General features: G+C 30.7%; 2 protein-coding genes across 3 annotated transcripts in view; both read right to left on the bottom strand.

The window, feature by feature from the left end:
- The window catches only part of LOC115875860 (dopamine N-acetyltransferase), a 29,155-nt gene extending 11,940 nt beyond the window's left edge, over positions 1-17,215 (bottom strand). The window contains exons 1-2 of one of the 2 annotated variants that reach the window (XM_030891396.1): positions 17,013-17,215; positions 3,959-4,184 (exon numbers count right to left, since the gene is read on the bottom strand). In XM_030891396.1, the coding sequence (XP_030747256.1) occupies positions 3,959-4,159 (201 nt within the window). In that variant the 5' untranslated portion in view covers positions 4,160-4,184; positions 17,013-17,215. Of the gene's footprint in view, positions 1-3,958; positions 4,185-6,223; positions 6,626-17,012 lie in introns of those variants that run through there. The other variant, XM_030891395.1, reaches the window with a different exon arrangement.
- Positions 10,544-25,037, bottom strand: part of LOC115875858 (nose resistant to fluoxetine protein 6-like) — a 52,544-nt gene continuing 38,050 nt past the window's right edge. The window contains exons 8-13 of the mRNA XM_030891394.1: positions 23,295-23,482; positions 21,095-21,203; positions 19,588-19,774; positions 16,518-16,660; positions 10,755-10,887; positions 10,544-10,691 (exon numbers count right to left, since the gene is read on the bottom strand). Coding sequence (XP_030747254.1) covers positions 10,672-10,691; positions 10,755-10,887; positions 16,518-16,660; positions 19,588-19,774; positions 21,095-21,203; positions 23,295-23,482 — 780 coding nt within the window. The 3' untranslated portion in view covers positions 10,544-10,671. The remainder of the gene's footprint in view (positions 10,692-10,754; positions 10,888-16,517; positions 16,661-19,587; positions 19,775-21,094; positions 21,204-23,294; positions 23,483-25,037) is intronic.

Genomic DNA, 25,037 nt, shown 5'->3' with positions numbered 1-25,037 from the left:
CCCAAAATCTTTGAATAAAATGGCCCAAATGATAATTACACCAAAGAATATGCAGTAATTTACGACATACCGTAATGACGTCAACAATCTCTTTCCTCTGTTTGCAAGTGATTGAGAGAGTTCGACAATATATGACGTGAGGTTGAACGATAGCTGAATATTCTATAACATTCTATTTTGACCTGTTACGAATTTTTTGCAGTCTCTATTAAGATATAGCCCAGTCAAATTAGAAAAATCGGTGGAAAAAATCCCAGTTTTGAAAATGGTTTTAAATGGTTTCTCTAGACTTGGGCAGATATGTGTCAAAGTCTAGAGAGGCAGTCCCCAAAGATAGACGATGAGCTCGAGGAGTCGAGAGGAGTTAAATGTCAATTTTTTCACTTTTTTTGCTTATATCTCGGAAACTATGAAAAATGATCTATAAATAAAAATAAAGCTAACAAAATTCTCTATAAAACTGGTTCAATACATTTTTTTCATAGATTTAAAGGGTTGACAAAATTAACACTATTTCTCATATTGTATTTTCGCATTTAAATCCAATAATTTTAACTGTATAATAGTATCAGTACTTTAATTATTAAAGTCTAAATTTAATCTTTCATATTAATAATGGTAATATTAAGGAGTCTTTATGTTATCCTTTCAAGTCTTCATTGCATCGTGACTTTTTGTCTTCCGTTGGAGAGCACTAGTGCACACAGGGCTTGATAATAACTGCAAGTTAAAGATTAATGCATGTCTGATTTTCGGTAAAAAAAAGTATACCACAGCATTTAGCGCAGCTGGAAATATTGTAGAAAGTATACAGAAATCAAGAATCAAGGTTTATGGTCCATGATTGCTCAGAGTTGAAAATTTCTATCCCCGCTTGCAGTAGATTTTTCTAATGTTAAAGTAGCATTTGAGAATTTGAGGCATTAGCATTTGAGGTCTGATTCCCTGAGGTTGTATATTGCAATCATATTCAACATGATTTCTTCCTCTAGGTACCAGTTAACGTAAGTATAATTATTTACGTATCTGCACTAACCAATTCATTTCAGAAATATAGTATCAGTCTTCCCTAGCAGAATTTCAAAGAGTCTTAAAAGCGCATATGAATGTGTGATTTCTGAATCTTCTCAACCTACAATAATTGAATACAATAATGTTATCCACATACATATAACATGAGTCCCCATACTTTAAAATCATCTATATTATACCACATTATCAGTTTTAGACAAGTAATTTGTATTCAATAAAAAAAGTGATTTTATTTTACTATTTATAATAATGCATGTATCGCTTACTTTTTTAATTTAGTAGGTCTTTCAAATTATTTTTTAATTTTATACAATATCGTATAATATATTCTGTAATTTAAATTACAAAAAAACTATGTTATTAAAAATAAGGTGCTTTAATTTTCATTTAAGACTTTTGAATTGAAGAATTTTATGAAGGTATTTCTTATTTCCGACACAAAAATTAATTCAGAAACATAATAATTCACTATTATTTTCTAAATGTATTATTATTTATTTTGTTTCTTTAATATATTATTTATATAATGTCGGTTTTGATTCTTTTAATTACACAAAAATATGAAGCAAAATAAATGAACAGAAAACATTATCCATGTTAACAAATAACTTCAAGAATTATGTGAACGCATCACGTCTAAAATTTATAAAATCACAGTAGGTATATACTAAAAGTTATACTTAATACTGAAAAAATCATGGATATCGTACTTCTTCAACGCTATTTGAACGGAAAACGTGCAATGAAAAGAAATGTTTGTACGGATTTGGAATATGCCAAATGGGCCAACGGGAACAAAAATGTATAGAGTAAATTTTATAGAGAATTTTGTTGGCTTTATTTTTATATATAGAGCGTTTTTCGGTAGATGTCATAGTTTCCGAGATATAAGCAATAAGAAAGTGAAAAAATTGACATTTAACTCCTCCCCACTCCTCAAGCTCATCGTCTATCTTCGGGGACTTTTGACACATATCAGTCTAAGTCTAGATGAATCGTTTAAAATAGTAGTGGGAACTATCGAATGAATACTATCGAAACATTCGATAGTTGCAATTCATTCGAATAATTCGATAGTAAGAAAACATTCGTTGAAAACTATTCGAATAAAAATTATCGAATAGATCCGTCATCTGCCTTGAAATATTGTATTCTAGTAATTCGGCAGCAAAAACCATTCATTTATAAAATTCATTCATTTATGAAATTCATTTATTCGTCAGGATCGATTATAATAAAATATTAACTGAATTTTAGTTGTCGCCCGGCGACGTAGGTTTCTTTCCGAGAAACCCGACGGTGGCAATGCTATGAAAGAAGCCGGCATCTTTGATTTTTTGCGGAGTCAGATATAGATAAGGACACATTATTTTTTTTATTGAGGTGCTAGTATTTACACAGAAAATACATTATGAAGGGCGCTGTTGCCATATTTTGGTATTAGTTGATATTAGCAAAGAATATTATTGTTTGGCTTTAGTTAGTTAGGGATAGTATGTCTATATATTCTGCATTTTTTATATTAATATTCTGTTGTTACACTGCAATAATACTTGTTATTTTGGATGTAAGAAAATGATTTTTAATGTTTTTAAGCAAAGACTGGTTTAATAAATAATAATAACAGCAATAATTTGTTATACCTATTAACAACAAAATTTAAAATGATTTAATATAAATATTTTTTTTAGTAGTAGCAAAATATAAACAACAAATTAGATGTCAAAATTATTTATATTAGATCCTATTTAAAAATAATATAGTGTCTAAATTTTTTGGCAACGTTGGTTTATTAAATAATAATAATTACAGAACTAATTTGTTATATTAACAACAAATTTTAAAATAATGAAATATAAACATTTATGAATTTTCTAAGCATGCAGTGTAATGGAACGAAAATATAAATAAAAAATTAGAAATCAAAATTATTTATATTAGGTGCTTTATATTACTATTTAAAAATTATATTTACTTTTACTGGCATTTACTTTAAAAAATAAATGAAATATTTCTTCGCAAAAAACTACATGTAAGAGAATTAGCATAAACAAAATACAAACATCGTTAATTTTTTTTAAATTGACACGTGTAAAACTTTCATTTTAATTTTCTCACCCCATAGTTTTAGTTCGATAACCATTTACTTAACCACATTACTTAAATATGATTATTAAGTTCAACTAATTCATATTATTAAAACATCTAAAATACAAATATGTATTTTTAAAATTAATTCAAAGTTCATATCATCTCTCTTAAAAATTGCTACTTCTCAAAATTTCCCATTAAAAAATAGACCATATACCATATAAAATTAAATAATTGAAAGATCGGACTACGGAAAACCATACAAAGTTTCGGAAAAATTTTGACCACCTGCACATGCACACAATCGTCAATAAATAAAATTAAAAAATAACTACTATTTTAGTATTTTAACTATTTTAATAAACGCAAAAATAGCACAGTATTTATACGGCGAAGTTATAAAAATTTGGAAGAACTAATAATGCACTAACGCATACAAAAATCAAACGAATACTAAATATAATTTTTCATTTATCAAAAGCATTCGATAGTCGTGGCGCAACGATAACCATTTGGTCGCACGGCGAGGTTGTCACATATGCTTTAGTATACAAATGAATGAATGATTTTATTCGAATAAAACCATTCGATAGTTGAAATCATTCATTCATTAACCATTCGATAGTCTAATTCATTCGATAGTTCCCATCGCTAGTTTAAAACCATTTTCAAAACTGTGGGAATTTTTTCAACCGATGGGCCTTTTTTTAACTAATTTGACTGGGGGGTAATAGGAATATTCTATTTGGAATTAGAATATCAGAAATTCTCTATTTTTAATCAATCCGCATAATAGAATCTGAATTAACTCCGGAACCGAACGAATTAAACCTACCTTTCCGCTCTTCTTGTCCATGGCCATCACGGACATCCCGTCCTGCATTGTCTTGAGGTCGTGCGCTTCCAATAGAGGACACGGCTTGCCGTGGACGCACAGTCCCACCGAGGCATTGAGGGGCTCGTCGGGGAAGTTCACCCGCAGGTGGTCGATCACAGATTCGTAGAGGGATTCCGGTACTATGCCGTATTCGAGCATGGTGGATAGTAAAGGATTTGTAGCGCTGAAAAGAAAATAAAGAAAATGCGTCTCATAAAGTAGTAAATTATGAAACTAATAATAAATACACTTATGGAATTAGGATATAATCCTAACTGCCAATAGTCCTGAAGAACTACAAGCACAAATTAATCAACTATAACAGCCAGCATTAAAGTGGGCCTTCAAAATGAGTTTAGCAAAAACTAAAGTAATGTATAACAAACTAAGAGGAAAGAAAAAATACTTTTTAATAAATAACAATAATAGAAATAGTAGAAAAATATACCGGGTGCGTCTCAAAAGTGGCTCACCCCTATAACTTTTTTATTTTTTCAGTTAAAAAAACCAGATTTGGTATGTTAGTATATGCCATAAATTAGGATTAATTGACGTATTCAATTGTTTTCGACCACTTCCTCTTTCACCGGAAATGACTACAACTTTTGATTATTAAATGGTACCTTCGGTATTTTTTTACTTTATTCGATAGAAAATAACACTGTGAATGGAATGACATATCATATGTCAACTTTTGACATTTTCGCATATGGTTTATTTGAAATTATAACTTGCGGTTCGTAACGAAAATTTGACTCGAAATACCAAGTGTGTGGTATCAAATTATTCGTAAAAAAATGCTTTTTCCAAATATGCTAATGAGCCACACTCGATCTTTTTGAAAAAATTGAGATATGATTAAATACGATTTAACCATTTTCTAACTGGCCAGGACAAGACACTACAAACATTAAACGATCTAATCTATTTTTCCAAGGCTCCTTGATTAACAATTAGTGTTTTTAACATAGCCATAGCACTCTGGATTGATATTTAAAATACGATTTTTTATTAAGCGAGAATGTCAAAATTTGACATATGATATGTCATTCTATTCAGAATGTCATTTTCTATCGAATAAAGTAAAAAAATACCGTTGCCATTTAAAAATCAAAAGTTGTAATCATTTCCGGTGAAACAGAAAGTGACTACAACTTAGTAGTAATTTATGTCATATATTAACATACCCATACCAAATCTCTTTTTTTTATCTGAAAAAATAAAAATGTTATAGCGGTTTATTCCACTAATTTTGATGTTCTGAATGAAGCTTAAGTGTATAAAAATTAGGGGTTCTGTTAGAGGTTTCTCGCATCGAGAAATTTGTCTTTATTCGGGAAGAGAAAAACAACGCCTCGAAAATTAAACGCTAGTTCGATCCAAGTTTCCGACATTGCAAATAACAATAATGAAAAGGACTTCTAACTCAATAATGAATTAATGAAGTTCAACTACAAACCGCTATTCAGAGAGCTGGAACTACTGACAAAACCAGTCACACCAAAATAACTAAAAAAAAGGAATTAAACAAGTTAGGATTTTTTTAAATTTTAAAACAAAAAATCTTCAATATTTGGCAACATAGAGAGTAGATTAAAGTTACAAGAAAGAAAACGCAGGAAAGCAAAAAATCTATTTTTTTAAATTTTCAAAGTATAAATATCTCGGTTAATTTGGACTTACTTGAAAAACGGTGAGGAGAAAATATGTTTCTTTAATCGAAATCTACCAGCCCCGAAAATATTTGGACTTATTTAAGACTCACCCTAAATAATTTAACAACAAAAAAATTAAACAATACTTTTTTCAAAGTAAAATATGTCGGTTATTTTGGACTTACTTGAAAAACGGTAAGGAGAAAATATGTTTCTTTTATCGAAATCTACCAGCCCTGAAAATATTTGCACTTATTTAAAACTCACCCTGGATGAGTATTAAAACTAAACAAGAGAAAAAAATTAATACAGTAATTTCATTGTTATATGGTTTTTAATCGATTATATTCCAATAATACATACTCGATTACCTTAGACATCCATAAACAATAATACTAATAGGTAACTCTATAATCTAAAAATACACTATTAAGTATTTTCAAATATTGAAATATTTTAACCCTTGCTCAGTTCTAATTAAAAATTAAGTAAACCGAAATCAGTTCCATACAAATCACATAAAAATTCAATCAAATTCTTAGTAATAAGTTAACAATATTCATCTTACCGACTACGACTTTCGACTCTGTACACCGGACCCAATACCCCACGAACTGATCCTTCCTTTCAGGCACTCTGGCAAAGTTGAACTGAGAGACTCTCGCTCTGGATCCTGTTGCCTGATTCTTCCTACTTTCTCTCGCTCTCCTGATGGTGCTAGTCCTATCCTTGTTCCCCGCGCTGTAGTAACGGCAACAGAGGGGTGTAGGGATGGAGACGTGCGCCGCTGGATAACCGGCAAATTAGGATAATAGTCTGGAAACACGAGCAGCTGGGAGGATGTGCGCTTGATCCGGCATCGAGACGGGGGATGTTTGATTGGATATGCCTCGGCAATCGTCCTTTTGTTCTTGTCGAGTAGGTTCAGTTTTTTTCGGATTGAGTTTTGAAGGACACATGTGATTTCATAATATACGCCGAGAGCTGTACAGGGTGTCTAATTTTTGTGTGTTTTATGGGGTTTCACATTTATGAGTAGAGATACAGAGTGCGATTTCCACATCAAATCAAACATCAAATTTGTTCTAGCCTTCTTATAGGGTGTTTCAAAAAACATGTGCCATCTCTCGTGGGGAGATTCCTCACGTAAAAATAAGATTTATTTATCATATCAACATAGGTCCAATTCTGCTTTGTTTCGTAGCTACAGGGTGTTAAAGTCTTAATATTTTTTCGATTTATTATAATTTTTGTCCAACTACTTTTAGCGTTTCGAATGAAATTTTGAGGATAAAAGATACTATAAATGCGACATATTTTAAAGCTAAAAAAGTGTCAACATATCCACCAGGGACGTGCATATGGGTTACCACTGGAATATTTTTCTAAAAAAAGCATGTGCGCCACTGACTTTTTTTTCTCTTGTTAGCAAAATAGTGTCAGCAGTATAATGCCGATTAAAAGTTGTCTCTTGATATTTTGTCGATTTCAGCCTCCTTGATGAGATAAACGCAATTTTATTAATTTGCCTTGATCCGAGTGTAATACAAGGCTCAGCAACCTTTAAAAAAATTTAATATAATTAACTTGCAAAACTTTTGAATACGTACTTGTTGATTCCTCATCAAAAATATGAAAAAAAGTTGCTATGAACATGGGTATGGAAATGCATAGTTTTTGAGTTACAGGATGTTTGTAATATTATCTTAAATACCTTTATTTTTTTATTTGAAATTGCTGTAGGTTGGACTAATAGTAATAATAACTAATAGTAATATTTAATAATAAATTAGGTAAAATGTGTAATTTATTAATTTCATTTTTTTTTTTAATTTTATTAATTATTGTGATTGATAAAATTGTGTTTATCTTATTGAAGCTGAATTCGACAAAATATCAAGAGATATCTTTTAATTGGCATTAAACGGCCTACATCTTTTTTATATCAAAAGAAAAAAAGTCAGTGGCGCACATGTTTTTTTTTGAAAAATATTCCAGTTACAACCCATATACACGCCCCTGATGAATATGTCGACACTTTTTTAGCATTAAAATATGTAGCACTTATAGTAACTTTTACCCTCAAAATTTCATTCGAATGACTAAAAGCACTTAGAAGGAAATTATAATAAATCGAAAGATTATTAAGATTTTAACACCCTGTAGCTACGAAACAAAGCAGAATCGGAGCTATGTTGATATGAAAAATAAATCTTATTTTTACGTGAGGAATCTCTCCACGAGAGATGACACATGTTTTTTGAAACACCCTGTATACACGTGAATTGCAAAAAGCGAGTTGTGAATATAGTTGTTATTGGTCGATTTCAAAAAAATACGGTGGCGGCAAAATTGACAGAAAAGTGTTTTAATATTTTCCGAATTCCCATAATTTAAAATTTGCGGTGCGCGAATATTTATAAACTGATTTAATTTTTGCAAATATCCTATGCGAATTTTGAGATTTTACGTTATAATATGGTCATCTCTTGTCATTTATTTCTTGTTATGATTATTATTAGGTACTTAATTTTTTACAGTCTAATTATTTTTTTTTAATTTTTAGTACGAATTTCAATGTTGACTGCAAACTGGTAATATTGTTGAAAATTTTTCAAAACCATCGAAAATCGAAATCCTTTATAGTCATTCTATGGTAGTTTTTAATTTTTTTTCATCGTTAATTCTCTCTACTATTTATTACACTAAATTGTGTTCAATGTTTGCTCATTGCTGTTTTCACTTTTTAAATATTTCGCATGTTCCAATTGTTCTCTGTATTTTATTTTTGTTGTTTTTTTTTATTAGTAAATATACAAAAATAAGTAGCTTCAGCCATTACACAAACAAATATACTTATAGGTAAAGGCAAATAAAATAATATACAGGATATCCCATTAAAACAAAACATAAGTTTGGGTCATGCTTTAAGAATGACAGCTTCTAAAGAAAAACTAGTGACACCACTGAATTCTACACTGTGGATCTCAATTTTCATCTTCTAGATAAGTTATAGGATAACCAAGATACAATGAGTAAAAAACTACAGTAACAGTAACTATAAATTCGCTCTATATTTTAGGAACTAAGAGGTCTAGGACAAAAAAAGTAGCAGTAGCACAGTAAAGTAAAAACGCATTTTTGTACCTCTATTCGTAAGTGAAAACCCCTTTAAAATACACGAAAATGGGACACTTTGTACTGGAGCCAAACCAACAAGCTTTTTACAAACGAAAAAAAGGCACACAATTTACAGAAACATTAGAAGAAATCTTTCGTCAACTGGACTGGACCGACAAAGGATCGAAAATAGATGAAGAATATCTTAACCATCTAAGATTTGCTGATGATATAGTCTTAATTGACAATAGTCCTAAAGAACTAAAAGCACAAATTAATGAACTAAATACATCAAGCAATACACTGGCTCTTAAAATGAATTTAGCAAAAATTAAAATAATATATAACGAACTAGTGGAAAGAAAAGACATTCTAATAAATGACACAACACTGGAAATAGTAACAGAATATATATAATTGGGACAACTAATACACAGGTCGGGATCTCTACTACCAGAAATCAACAGAAGAATTAAGTTAACATAGAAGTTCTTATGGAAGAAACTTAATCATATTTAAATCTAGATTGCTACTCTGTCTAAAAAAAAAACACATTCAATTAATATGTACTACCAGGCATGTGAAACCTGGACACTTAAAACGGAGATCATAAGGAAACCGCAGGTCACTCAGTGGAATGAAATATGCTGAGAATAACCAAGAGAGACCGTAAAAGAATAGAGTGGATACGACAAAAGACCCAGGTAATAGATGTCATCCACAGAGTCAAGAGTCAAATCCCTCAAATGGCAATATGCTGGACACCTGGCAAGAAGAATGACTTACAGATGGACCACAAAAATTACAGCATGGTACCCACGATGAATTAAGAGATCTAGAAGATGACCCAACCTGAGACAGGACCATGATATTAGCAAATTAGCAGGGATAACTTGGGCCCGCATAGCCAAACAAAGACAATAGACAACAATAGGCGCAACTACAAAAATAGTATGTAAAGCGGCTCATACATTATCAAACAAATTGCGCAACAAAGCGATGCGCAATGTTGTGTTGCACAACTGCATCACCCATGCACTTGGTAAAATTTTGATCAAACTTTTTATTAAAAGTTGTGCATTGTTCGAGAAACAATCATGCCCTCAATTGCCATGCCCTCATGCCCTCAATTATTATCGTACATACTCTAGATGATGTTGATGATACCAAAAAACGAAAAAGGAAACAAAGAATTTGGATGAAAGAACTAAATATTGCACAACGAAGCGCAATACACACATACACTACACAACGCGTTGCGCAAACAGTCCTGTTGCACAAAAGAATTCAAACATTCTTGAAAGTTATCAAACAATTTCGCAACGCATCAAACAGGACCATACATGGACCTGTTTGATGCAACTCGTTTATTTTTTTCTCGTTTTTTTCTCAAAATTTGTTTGATAATGTATATCACTTTAGGCCGCTTAAGGGAGGCTACACCATAATTAGAAATGGTCGAACAAGCTGAAAATGATGGCCATGCCGACTACTTAATCTTTTTTGTTACTTAATACTATGTCTTTCGCAGATTTTTTGTATTGTTATACAGGGTGTTCATAGAGCGATTTCTCATAAGAAAATATGGAATTAAATTTCTATAAAACGTGGTTAACCAAATTTTACAACTCCTTAATGATAAAAAATTGCTTATGATAAGAAAATAATCTTCATGATGATTTTGGCGTGATCTTTGTGAACCGATTTATTCTTTAACGAAGAGTACTACTTTTAGTGTATAAAATAAAATGCAACAATATAAAAAATATTAAAACTTAATTTATTTTTAATAAAGTGGTATAAATAACTACAACAATCTGTTTAATTATTAATACTAAGACTAATTATTAATATCTTACAGCAGAAAAGGAACTTCACAATAATACTAGAGTCAGGTTACGTAGTATTACCATTTTCTGAAAAAGTTTGTCATGTTATTATTTATATTTTAATTTAACTATTGCGTCTAGGTTTGTTACCTTTTTTAATACTGGGTCTTCGTGGTTTTCTAAATATTAATCCTTCGATTGTGATGAGCGGAGATTCGAAAGACAGCGTCCATATTATTGAAAGGAACACTGTGATCACTGTATGGCCACACCATAAAAAGAACTAAAAAATATGGCTGTATTGAAAATACTTGTAAAGATCAAAAAAAAAGTTTATTTTAAATTGAACAACATTTTTCTCAAATATTTTCTAATTATCCAACGTAATGATTTGTACAACTGTATTTACAAAGGAAAGAAAATATTTGTTGAATTATATCAATGGTTGTTAGTACTGAGATTAGACGACAATATATTGTAGCATTTCTTATTTTCATTTGCTATTATTTAGGGTATAATTCAATCATAAAATAAACATAATTTTCTACTTTGGAGGGTGGATATAAAGGGTGTTTCAAAAAATAAGTGCCATCTTTCGTGAAGAGATTCTTCAAAAATAAGATTTATTTTTTATAATAACATAGTTCCGATTGTGCTGTGTTTCGTAGCTTTAGAGGGTCCTTTTTTAATTATTATAATTTTCTTCCAATGTTTTTAAATAAGTGCGACATATTTTAATGCGAAAGAAGTGTAGAGAAACTCACTAGGAACGTGCATATGGGCTATCATTGGAATAATTAAAAAAATATGTGCGCTACTGACTTTTTTCTTTTATTAGCAAAATTGTGAAGACCATTTAATTCCGATTAAAAGTTGTACATTGATATTTTGTCGATTTTGATCTCCTGGCTGAGATAAACAGAATTATGTTATTTGTCTTAATCCAAGTCTAATAGCAACCTTTCAAAAATTCTTCACTCAAAGCACTTGGAAGAAAAATATAATAAATCGAAAAAAAAAATAAAACTAATTCCCTGTAGCTACGAAACAAAGCAGAATCGGACCATATGTTGGTAAAAAATAATCTTATTTTTACGTGAGGAATCCCTCCACGAGAGATGGCACATGTTTTTTTCAAACATTCTGTAGAATAAAAGAATACAAAACGTTTTTTAGGCCCGTTTCACAAAGGACCGATGATCAGGACACACATGGTCCTAGCCATTTTTCTATACCGATCGGGACAGGCCAACTCTGCGGGTTGGATTTTAACGTGTAAGACAGTGATGTAGACAGCTTAATGGCAAATCAAATGTATTAAAAAGAGAAAAAAGTTGGGTGGATACATTTCTTCTGACCGGTATTGCCGGATTTTGCATCAAAATTTCAAACCGCATAAGTAGACGTTTCAAAAAAATGTTGCATCAGGGTTGGATCTGGATTTTCGACAATTAGTTACTCATTTTACTACAACTGTAATAGATTACATTTAGCTTAGATATATTATCTTCATTTCAGTAGTATACATGAAAGTTTTTAACATAATTTATTTTATTCTAATTTATTTAAGGCTAAGATAATAGATTTATACCGGATCGACAAGAGAAAGTCTTGGGCAGGGCCGCGTTAAGGTGATTTGGTACCCTAGGCACCATTTATTTTGCCGCCCCCTTTAACTAATAAAATTCAAGTAAATTTTGTTATTCAGTCCGCCGCCCTAGGCAGCTGCCTATCTTGCCTAAGGGTACGAACATAGTGGAGGCAGGTTTCTGCTTTCCGGCAACCAGCGCCGTCTCTGGGGACCTATTCTTGACCACTCGCATCTCGCATCTCCTAAAAAGCCATATAACAATACACAGATGCGTAACTTTGCGTATATGCCGTGTATTGTTATATGGCTTTTTCGGAGATGCGAGCAGGGTTCGAATGTAGTTAATTAAGAGGAAATTTACCTGATTAACTAACCTAACCTAACTATATTCAAACGCCGCTCCCGCCGCGCCAGCGCCGCACATAGGGGTATTTGGTCTATAAACCTGGCCAAAAGTGAAATATTTTTATTTTCATTTTTTATCTTAACTGAATACAAATCTATAAATACTAAATGTAAGCGCGTTTATTAGCTTTTTTTAAGTTGTAAGTTGACTATCAAATAAATAATATATTTCAGTTGTAAGTATGAATTATCTTGAGTGTATTCTGAATATTTCTAAGATTATAAAATAGTGGAATTGCTTGTAGTGCTTTTTTTGCAAATTGTTTATAATAACTGTCATGATGGATACAGAGCCAGCTGGCAAGTCCTGTTTTATGCCATATTTTTATTTTGAAACGTTTTCTTTTATTCTATTTCTTTATAATGTTTTATATTTAAAAAATCAGAGGCATTTTTATAAGGTGTAAGACTATTCGGCAATATTCCGCATGGAAATTAGTATCCGTTCAATGCTTAAAGTCTCCAGCTTTGGAATATGTACAAAAATCTTGCCAATATTTGCCACTGCCAAAAAAACATTGATTTAAATAGATTCTTAAAGGAAATAGTCTTTACCCTATAACACCCATCCTCGCTCAAATATCGTCTATAATATACAAATTACTTTCTTGTTCTAGCATCCTCATCCAATTGCTTGATTTTGCACAGAATGGCCCTATTTGATCGGTGGAAAGGGTTTCAGAGTAGAGGAAAAAATATTGTGTAGGAAAAACAAAATGGGGTTCCATATTAGCAACCTCTCCTCTAATTAATAATTAATATTACAAGCAAAAAAGCAAAAAAATCATAAAACATAATTTTGGCCAACTTTTAGTTCTTAATACCCTCTGTGTGCCGTCGGCGCGTGCAAAAGCAGAAATAAATAAATTTTCGTTCCGGTAAAAGCGAGAACGCCGATGAACGCTGGTTGACGGTGCCTGCCTGCCATCTGCCTGCTTTCACTGTGAACTAGCCGATTTGATAACACGCTTTAATTTTTCAAGGTTATAGCGCGAGGCGGCGCGGCGCGGCGCTACGATGTACCCACATACAGGGTGTCCCAGAAATAAGTGCAAGTATTTTAACTTAACTGGTAGTATAGTTCAACCCCAGAAACACGCCAATGAGGTTTTTTTCTAAATATTTTTTTTTTGAAAATTCGGAATTTTTTGAAAATTTTTTGAATTTTTTTTAGTTTTTATTTAAAGAAAATAATTTCTTGATAATATGGCAACGTAGGTAGTAGATTAAAGTTACAAGAAAGAAAATCCAGAAAAGATCCAGTGGTTCTCAAAATTTTAGCAAAAAATAATTTTTTTTGGAAATTTTCAAAGTAAAATAACTCCGTTATTTTGGACTTATTTGAAAAACGATAAAGAGAAAATATGTTTCTTTTATCGAGATCTACCAGCCTTTAAAATACTTGCACTTATTTCTGGGATACCCTGTTTATAACAATACACGTGATGCGTATACGCAAAATTGAGAACGATGTCAAGAATAGGTACCCAGATTGACGCCGAGTACCGGTAAGCGGCAAACCTGCTTGCACTGTGTTCGCACACTAAAGCTGGATTTATAAACTCGGAAGTTGGCGTTCAGTTGAGGTTCAGTTGCAGTTGGATGTTCGCGGCAGTTGAGGTTCAATATTTTTGCATTTATAAACTGTCAGTTTCGGTTGTAGGTTAGGTTTGGAATTGTGAAAATTTCAAACGTTTTTCTTTCGATTTAAAAATACTTCTGGTATTTGTCAAAGTTCAAACACAGTAATCCACGATTACGCAAAATATAAACATCACATTAACAGAAATAATGAAACAACAATAAGGGTAATTTTCCAATGCATCGGCGTACTGTGCTTCACGTGATCGACAGGCGCTTATTCATTGGCTGTCGCCGAACGTCGCCAGCGGTCGCCAACTGCCGACATAAACATTGACCATCTTTGAACTCCGCTGAACGTAAAACGAACTGCCAACTTTTCGACCAACTGACTTTATAAATGCGCGCGTTCATTTCATAGCGTTGAACATTTTGAACGGCAACTGAACCTCAACTGAACCTCAACTCCCGAGTTTATAAATCCAGCTTAATGGATAAAGCGGCACTGGTCTTGGGTCAGCATTTACCGAGGGAGGGGTAAATCGCTGGTGTATTTTGATGTACAAGATGTTGACATTACTTGGTATTAGTGGTATTAATCGTGGTATTAGTTGGCGTTTTTTCCATTATACGTTAGAACACGCGCGGACATCGGTCCAGCCCGTGGCTTGTGCTGATCATCGGTTGGTGTCCGAGCTATTTGATAAACAGAGATTTTCATATGCAAGCGTATCATCATTATCTGCTGAGAATTCTTTTTCTGATCTTCTTTTCGTTTAAGTGCTACGCAAGATGGCAAATAGTAAGGAAAAATATCGTTTTGATACTGAACAACTAATATCAACAATAGAACAATAACCATGTATCTAGGATACATCTTCTGAAGATTACAAAAACCGTGACATGAAAAACAAAGCTTGAAAAGAAGTGACTGAAATATTGATACAAAATATTGTGAATCTAGACTAGAGAAAACAACATTTTTATTAGACGAGAGAAACAAAAAATTTTTGCCTTTCCATTAGCCTTTTAACACACAAAGCGACAACAACGCGTTGACATATTGACGACTGATGATACGCGTAATATGAAAACAACAATTTCGACCGATGATCGGTGGCGACCGATTATCAGCACTGATCATCGGTCCTTTGTGAAACGGGCCTAATAGTTCTCGTATCTACAGGGTGGTCCGAACTGTATTCCGGAAACTTCTGAAGCATATTCTGCAGATACTTTATTATACAGATATTTTACTTTTCAGATAAAAATAAGTAAAAAAGTTTATATAAATGTATGTCCTAAAATGCTTAGTTTCAGAGATACTGGGTGTAAAAATTTCATTTTTATTTCGATTTTTTCTAAATAATTTCTGTAGTAACATCAATATTTGGATGAAAATTGGTGTCTGGGATATTTTTGACATGAGAAATTTGATTTTGATGTCAATATGACTCCTACTAGTAGAGGGCGCCACCTACATGTGTTTTGACTGTTTTGAAACGCAATAACTTTTTGTCCGTACCTGTATAAAACTACCGAGTGAAAAAATATACATCTCTGTGACTTTCTACGTAAAAAATATCTTTTTGTAAAAATCGCTACGACCAACCGTTCTCAAGATATTTAGAATGGAAATAGTCAATACATGTCATTATTGACGAAAAATAAACACGTTGAGTAGATAGTTATTTCACTGAAATAATAAATTTGAGAAATTTTTATTTTTTTAAATTAATCATAAATTTTTCTGCAAAAAATGACGATAAAACAGTTTCTGTTAAACTTTTAGCACAAAAACATTTCAAAGTTATGATTTCAGTCTAATAACTATTTTGTTAACATGTTTAATTTATGTCAATGATGACAGGTATTGATAATTTCGATTCCAAATATCTCGAAAACCATTACTCGTAGCGATTTTTACCAAGAAACCTTTTTCACGTGGAGAACGTCGTAAATGTATATTTTTTTACTCGGTAGTTTTATACAGGTACGGACGAAAAGTTATTACTCTTCAAACAGGTTAAAAAATATGTAGGTGGCGCCCTCTACTAGTAGGAGTCATATTGACATCAAAATCAAATTTCTCATGTCAAAAAACTCCTAGACACCAATTTTCATCCAAATATTGACATTACTTCAGAAATTATTTGGAAAAAATCGAAATAAAAATGAAACTTCTACACCCTGTATTTCCGAAACTAAGCATTTTAGAACATACGTTTATACGAACTTTTTTACTTATTTTTATCTGCAGAATATGCTGCCGAAGTTTCCGGAATACAGTTCGGACAAAGCCGTTTATCATCTGTATGCTAACATAAATTACTTACCAAATTGTAATGACTAAAATGTTCTTTCGTTCTTTTGTTTATCAACCAGAACAATATAACAGGAACGTGCATTAAGTACATGCAATAAGACAGTTTACTCAAAATTTGCATAAAACTGCTAGACAGCCATGAATTTATAAACCCTAAAAAGTAAAAACAATTATTGATAAAATTTTAGGAGATTTTTAGACTATTTAAATGATAGATATTGCTCATATATTAATGGAGCGCCTTTAATGCTTAACTTTTAAAATATTTTACTAAAAAATACACAAAACAGTAACAATGCACCGAATCACACTTTTTTTTAATAAGATCGACTCACGTTTTGATGGCCAATATTATATCATCGCTTTTTGGACACCCTCTATATTAGAGTTTTCTAAAAAAACAGTTTTCGTACACCAAAATAAACACTGAATCACCCTGTATCATCTATATAAGTAAATTGTTACAACATTCATATTTTTATAACTGCGTTTATGTATGACATACCTATTAAATATAGCCAAAATTATATATAATATTTACAACACTGTTCAGCTCACAACAACAAATACAAACGAAAAATGTTACGTTGTGCTATACTTCGAGTGTGTGATATTGACTTTACCGTCTTACATTTAATTGACATGTATATTAATTGGTAACCATGGCAATAATTAAGTAACAACATAACAAGTTCAAGGAGCTGTTTTCAATTGATGGAAATACATGGCTTATAAATACACATATAAATATAAATTGATTCGATTTTAAAAATTTAATATAGTATATGATGAGAATGATAAAGCACAAGAAAAGGTTTCAAGTTTTCTATTTAACATACAGGTTATACAGTATATCCCCAGATTGTCTTTACAATTGGAATAATTTTTTATTATTGCCAGAAAAATGCATTCTTCATAAAAAAAATTGTTTTAAAATGGTTAATCTCGCTTATATTGTCCAAATTTTCACACTGTTTTAGAGAAAATAGAAAAAAACATGAAAATATAATAAATCGAATTCCTAAAAATCAAAATTTGTTTCTATGGTAATATAATTTCGTTTTCATTCTTCAATAGAATCTGATAGAATGTAATAATTGATAGAATTTTAATTAACGACATATTTTTTGCCGTTTTAAAGTGTTAAAGAAGCACCAAATTTATTTAGTTCAATGCTACGAAAGGGTAATAATAGTTATCCGAAAATCTGATACTTTAACAACAGTAAAAACAATGAAAAATGTCTATACCTATGTGGCGGATTCGTCTCTCCAAAAAAATCCTTTATGGGTATTTCGCCACTGTTAAATTTTACATTGGTGAAACATCTAGACCCTTAAATGTTAGAATTAAAGAACATAAAGATCATTTAAGAAAGGGAGATTTTCACAAATCTAAGATTTGTCAGCATTCATGGGACAAAATAAATTTTAATAACGCCAAAATTATAATGAAAGAAGCGATAGCCTCTAAAAGAAAAATAAAAGAGGCTTTTTTAATTCAATCTAATAAAAATAAATGTATTGCTCCTGCATCTGTAGATGTTAGTAATGTATGGCAATCGCTTCTTTGATTTTAAGGAACATAACATAAATAAACATAACATACCGTCCTATTGCTGCCAAAAGTCACTAACTAACATTTTTCCGAACAACCAAATTCAATCACTAACTATATTTTGAATCGGAGAATCGATTGCAAAAGTCATTAACTACGATTTCTGGCTACTTATGTTTTATTTTAATACCGAATAGTTACTAACTATAACATCTTTATGCAATGCAATTCGTCTTTAGACGCATTTTTCTCGTAAGTAATAAAAAGTAAGTTAGTGACTTTTGGCAGCAATGGGACGATACGTAAAATTTAAAAATAATCATACAGAAAGTTTCTTTTTTTTTTGGTTTTACTTTATTAAGTAATTGTTATCAGGTAGTAATTGTTAATTTTGAAGTTTAACTTGATATAATATATAATGTCATTTTCACAGAACGTTAACGGTTTCTTGTAGACGTATCTGTTTTAAAAAAGTAAAGTGTTCTCGAATAGTTGAATTTAAATATTTTAAATAGTTTTTTTCTTTATTCTTTGTATTTTTTTTGCTTCCGACGACGGAAAGAGATAAACTTTCCGAAACGTTAAGCATTTTTTTCTTTGTTAGTCAAATTTGTATAACTGTAAACATAACTTTTAACAAGCAGTGTCCGTTTAGGTTTAACGCAGAAGTGTTTACAAAAAAAAACAGTGGCGAAATACCCATAAAGGATTTTTTTTGGAGAAAAACTATGAAGTTAATCAAAATTAATAATAACTCTTTGATATATTACCAGAAACGCCTTTTGATTTTTAGGACTTCGACCATATTTTCATGTTTTTTTTTAATTTTCTGTAAAACAGTTTGAAAATTTGGAAAAATAAACGGGATTCATCATTTTAGAACAAACCATTTTTTTTTATAAAGAATGCACTTATCTCCAAATATCTATAATAGAAAAGTTTTTCCTTAGAAAAGACAATCCGGGAATGTACTGTATATAGGGTGATTCAAGCCATAGAAAATGCCGTTGATGTTGTTAATTTTTGGTCTGATATTATTTTGTGTTTGTAATAAGTATGTTTCATAGAAGTCTATGATATTAACATTTTCTAATTGCCATTAAAGGCTTGAAACTTCACACGAAAATAATTACTGCATTAAATATACGAGCATTTTTTTAACAAATACTATGACAGATAAGATAGACTATGTTACCTGTCATAGCATAGTGTCATAGCATAAGGAACTACTATGATAGTGTGGTAATGAGTGTGGTAGTTTACAGAGTATCCAAGGCTAAGCTTCAATTATATAGAATAGCTTATTTAGATTTTCTGCAAATATTTGATTTCTCCAAGATAGTTAGTTAGGTTAGATTTCATCAAATGTGAATAGAAATTCAAAATCTAAACGAAAAAATGGAGGTAACATCGCAAAAAAGAATGAGAACTTGACCAAAAAATCTCCAAGATAATTTAGCTTTCTAAAAACTTCAAAGACGAAAGTTCGCTTAGCCAAAAACACCCTGTATAATATAACTTACCTCCTTTGCCATTTGCACAGGCATATATAACAAATGATAAAAATATGCACCATGCTGGTTTGGTAAAAGTGTAAGCAAGAGATCTGATGACGTAGGTTTGGTCAGTGTCTAAACAATACGCTTGGTATATTATTACAGTTCCCAAGAGTCCTGCCAAGCTCACAGCCCATAAAACAAGGTTTGCAGACTGAAAAATATTAGCTAGTTTATTAAAATATTATAATAAATATACAGGGTTGTTCACCACATACGACACAAAGATTACAAATAGTTTTTTTACAAAGATTTAAATAGTTTTCTTTTTGTAAACAAATGGGCTTGCAATAGTATTATTTTTGAATGGTATTTTGTATATATGTTGCTCTAAAAAAATCTAAAATGTCAATATTCAATGGGTATAGTAATAAATGAGGTCTAAATTATAAAAAAATGTATTTTCTACGAAAACTTGAAGAGATAGGTAAGAAATGGTATAGTACAATTTAATAGACAATTAAATTATGCATCTGAATCACGTAAAACATACAGGGTGTGACATTTAAATTAAACAAGTTATTGTCGTTTAAAGCTAGTAATTATTTAATATAAATTTTTGGACACTCTGTATAAGGAAGTATAATTTTTATTATTGCAACACAATATCTGAGAAATAAATAATCAAAAACGGTAAGGTTTAAGTGTGATAAACCTTAATCAAATTTACCTTTATTTTAATCGTAGAATCTAAAAATAGAATAATATACAGGGTGTTCTATTTAAAAAATACAACTATAATATTTTTTACTTATTTGGGACACTCTGTATCTTTTCAAATTATTTTTAAATTGTAGCTCTAATAGTCCTTCAACAAACCCAAAACTTACAATTTGTACAAATCTAATCGTTTAGCTACAATACTCCGTGTCGTATGTGGTGAACAACCCTGTATTGTATTTTAAAAAATATCTATACCCCTGTGGCGGATTCATCTCCTCAAAAAATTCCAAAAAAAGTCAAGTCTTTTGTCCGTTAGGCAAATTTGTTTATTAGTATAAAAAACTAAATATACACTTGGCTAGATGCCAAAAATAATATTTGCCAGAACGCAGAAAATATTAGAGGCTTTAAAATATTAGGATAAATAATTCCAATATTATAATTATTTTATCTTACTACTATGAAAGATGTATCTATGTATAATTATTCTTTGTATAGAATATTCAAAAAACACTACTTTTTGATCTGTTAGGCAAATTTGTTTATCAGTAATAATTAATTAATTATTGGTCTTCGTTGGATTAACGCAGCAGTCTTTACAAAAAAAAAACTATTTTATTTGGTAGATTTTCTTACAGTGCAAGTGGCGAAATGCCTATAGAACTTTTTTGAAAAGATGAATCCACCACAGAGGTATAGACATTTTTTAGAAAATATATTTTTATTTTTAAACAAGCAATCAGCTCATGCATTTTTCTTACTTTCATTTACGCCTTGTATAATATAATAATGATTTAAATTATTTACTTACTGAATTAAATAAGTATCTCCTGTGCTTTTGTGTCCTCATATAAAAACCTAAAGTGAATCCTAGGAAATAGTCCGTCAATTTCGATTGTGTATCGTATTCCCTAAATGTTCTGAAATTAAAATTATTCCATTCATATAATGCTCTCGATGACGTAATTAAAAGTTTATTTGGTATCGCTTATTACAGAAAAGTCCACAGACTTCGAGACATAGGAAAATCATGTCCATTAGCGTGAGTCCAAATTTTGACAAGTTTTCAAAAATGACAGTTTTATTAAGACTGACGTTTAATTTCACCTGACTGGTTCACCTGGTAAATGATTTCTTTTTATGGGGGTACATAAAATCCTTTGAATAAGAAGACTAAGGAAGGAGCATATCAAAAATCTTAGGTACACCGCGATGGGCCTCAAATATGGCCGATTTAAATTCCGGTTGATCAGTGTCGTTCTCTTTTTATTTAAAAAATGTAAAACTATGATATAGGGTAGACGTGGGGTAGACTCAATAATTTGTTGTTTTATTTTACGTTGTGAATAAATGTTGGCAGTTATTAAAATTGTTATAAAAATATATAATTCTAATAAAAATAGATAAGTTATAATAAGTATTTATTACCACAAACATCCGATACGCTACTGAAGCAAGTAAGTCAAATTAACGTATCTAAATTCTTTGACATCTAATTTTTGACAAGTAATAAATAAAAGCTAAAATGCAAGAAAAATATATAATTTAGTTAATTTAAGTGAATTTCATAAATGATCGGTTTACTACGTATGTATATTATATAGTCACTTACTAGCGAAAAGTTGTTCCATTATTTCACTCAATTTTTGCCGAGATCTACCGCACGCTACACAACGAACTATTTTAGAGTCTTTTTCGATAAATCGCGATAGTGTCACTGTTAATTTAAGTGCTGCCACACTTTCCATCTAGATTTACTACCTTTATACAACTATCAGTAGTAGAATAAAAAAGAAATAACATGAAATAACCTCAGTAAAGACTGACAAATCCACAAAATTTCAAATCAAATTCAAATGTGTCAAATGAATCGTCAAACAGAACTGTCAAGGATCCCCACCCTAGAGTGCTTTTATGGAGCTTTTTCCGTCCACCATGCATGAATACATGGATAGCATTATGCTCCTTCCTTAGTCTTCTTATTCAAAGATAAAATCTAAAATTTACGGCCGTGAAGAGATTCAAAATTTGGAGCAGTTAAGGCAGAAAATATTTAATGCCTTTGACACTGTCACCCCTGATATGTTATCAAATGTGAGGAGAGGGGATTTTATGATACTTTTTTTTATTGTTTAATGCAAGAGGAAGGGATTTTTGAACAATTTTTGTAATTTTTTAAATTTCATTATACTGTTTTTTTACCGATTACCCATTTCCTACCTTGACGAACATGGGAAAACAAAGGTCCTTTTTAGGACCACAAATATTTTGATTTAGAAATTTGTTACTTTTATTTTTTTTTGGATTAAAAAAACAAAAGTTGTTAATATAATACCAATTTAAAAGTGTTTTAGTAGTTTTAATACACACTATAATATAAAATTTATTATTATTATAACGTACATTATTAATACTATTATTCATTCGAAATGGCATTAAGGCCCAATTGTACCAATGATTTATTTTTTTTTAAAGATAAGTAGAGCTTGGAATGAGCTGTATTTATATTTACTTTAATATTCACCTTAATGAGGGAATTTGACTCATACAATTTTTGAATTAGAATTGTTTTTAATGATACTAACAATTTTTGTTCAATTTTTAATAAAATTTATTTAATATTAATAGAAATCGAGAATAGAGATTTGAAACCTCTTTTAGCGATTTATAACATTCTCAAATGAATTACAGGTGCCCTTATTTTCTATGAAAACCACACAGCTTTTTTCATAGTCGCTGCAGTTGCTATAGCTATAAAAAACTAATTTTTTAAGGTGTGAAAATTGCGACACACGATTGCGATTTTTCCTATGTCTCGAACTCGAAGCCTGTGGACCTTTCTGTATATCTTTACTTAGTTTCTAATAATAATAACATAATATAATAATAAATAATCTAATAAGATTTTAAACAGCACGAATAATGTAATAACGAAAATATCAAAATAAATAGACCAAAAATTTTATCTCTTTGTCTAAAACTATTATAATTTTTAAAAATGTTAAACTTACGGATCATACTCCCTAAATTGCAATTTGGTCCAAAGGGGTATGAAAACAAAAATGAGGTTTAACCCTAGAAGGGATCCCAGAACCCAGTTGAATCTTCTCCTGTATTGCAACGCTGTAGGAATCAGAATTAGTGGTGCTAATAAGAATAGTTGCCAGTCGGTTGATAAGTACCAAAGATGAGTATAACACTAAAAAATGTAAATAAAATAATCTTTTGTAAACTCAACAAAATAACATTTGGAGAAATAAGTAAACCCAAAAGATGTTTTGTACTATTGCTTCATATAAATATCACGTTTTGTCTTATATTTCTCAACGTAATCTCTATGTTTACTTATTTCTCTTGTGCAAAAATATTTTTAAATTTAATGGTTTGGTGAATGCGCTGGAACATTTAAGTTAATACAGAAAAATTATATTATACATACATAGAATAGTAAAATATTGATTGTTCAATAGTCTATGTTACATAGAGAGATAGATAGATAGATAGATAGATAGATAGATAATAGTTTATTCATTCCAGTAAAAAAAATTACAAATAATGTTCATATGAACGTGGAACCCGTCTAAACAAAGAAAACAAAAATATAATATGCTATTGACTATGGGTAGAAAAAACTAACATAATTTCCTTAAATCTAGATATATCTTATTCTTATCTTATATCTTATACAAATCAAATACATTTTTTTTTAATATTCAAATTAAAATCCACTTCCGACGGCTAGAGCAGCCTTTGAGCTCTCTATGAAAAAAATCCTGCACTGAATAAAATGCTTTATTTACTAAATACTCCCTTAAAGCGCACTTTAGTTTGTTTCTTGGCAAGTTTCTAATAGCCATGGGAAAAGAATTGTAAATTTTTACAGCATTAAATTTTATATTTTGTTGAATAAAGGTTTAATTACATTTTTCTGATTTTAGATTTTTGTACAATTTTGTATCATGATTATGATCTCTATTGCATTCTAAAAATAAATCTTTGTTGTCACTTACAAATATGACCGATTCCATGACATAAATACTAATAATAGTTAGGATATTTTTTGAGATAAATACACCTTTACAGCTATCTTTCGAATGCATTCCATACAAAGTTCGTATCAGCCTTTTTTGTAGTATCAATATCCTACTAATATCTGAAGAATTTCCCCAAAAGATAATTCCATATTTCAAGCGTGAATGTATATATGCATAATATGCACTCAATGCTGCTGTCTCGTTTATTTGGTTACGTATAACCCTTGATTATGTATAAATAGATGTACAATGAGGGCTTAGTACAAGCCCGTCTTCTAGGTGGCGCCTTGCCCGTTCTGAATTTTTGTATTCCCCTACGATTTTCTTTGAGGGGAATCCGTTAAACCCGCCCATCGTTCAAAAATGGAAGGGCGCGAGGTCACATCTATTGGGCTACTTATTAGCACGTTCACGCATGTTTTACGAAAATAGCTTTCCTTGTTTGTTTCAACTGTGACAAGAAAAAAGGAAAAAAAGTCATATTCGTTTCTAAATTCGGCAGTTTTGTTTATCTTTCTCGACTTCTGATTTCGTTTCGTTTAGGTTATGTCTTAAAAAATAATTATTTATAAGCTGTTGAGTTGAAATATACCTTAATGCATATCTAAATAATTAAAAAAATCAATTTTTTCGTCCCCCACGAAGAAACGAAACAGTATTTTTGAATATTTGGATTACAAACTATTATTTTATGAGTTTTATGTGTTGTGTTTACGTGAT

The sequence above is a fragment of the Sitophilus oryzae genome, unplaced genomic scaffold (genome assembly GCF_002938485.1).
Source record: "Sitophilus oryzae breed Bouriz unplaced genomic scaffold, Soryzae_2.0 scaffold_1396_pilon_pilon, whole genome shotgun sequence".
Classification (NCBI taxonomy): domain Eukaryota; kingdom Metazoa; phylum Arthropoda; class Insecta; order Coleoptera; family Curculionidae; genus Sitophilus; species Sitophilus oryzae.
Note: the sequence above shows the minus strand (reverse complement) of the source record. Positions and strands in the feature narration are given on the sequence as shown.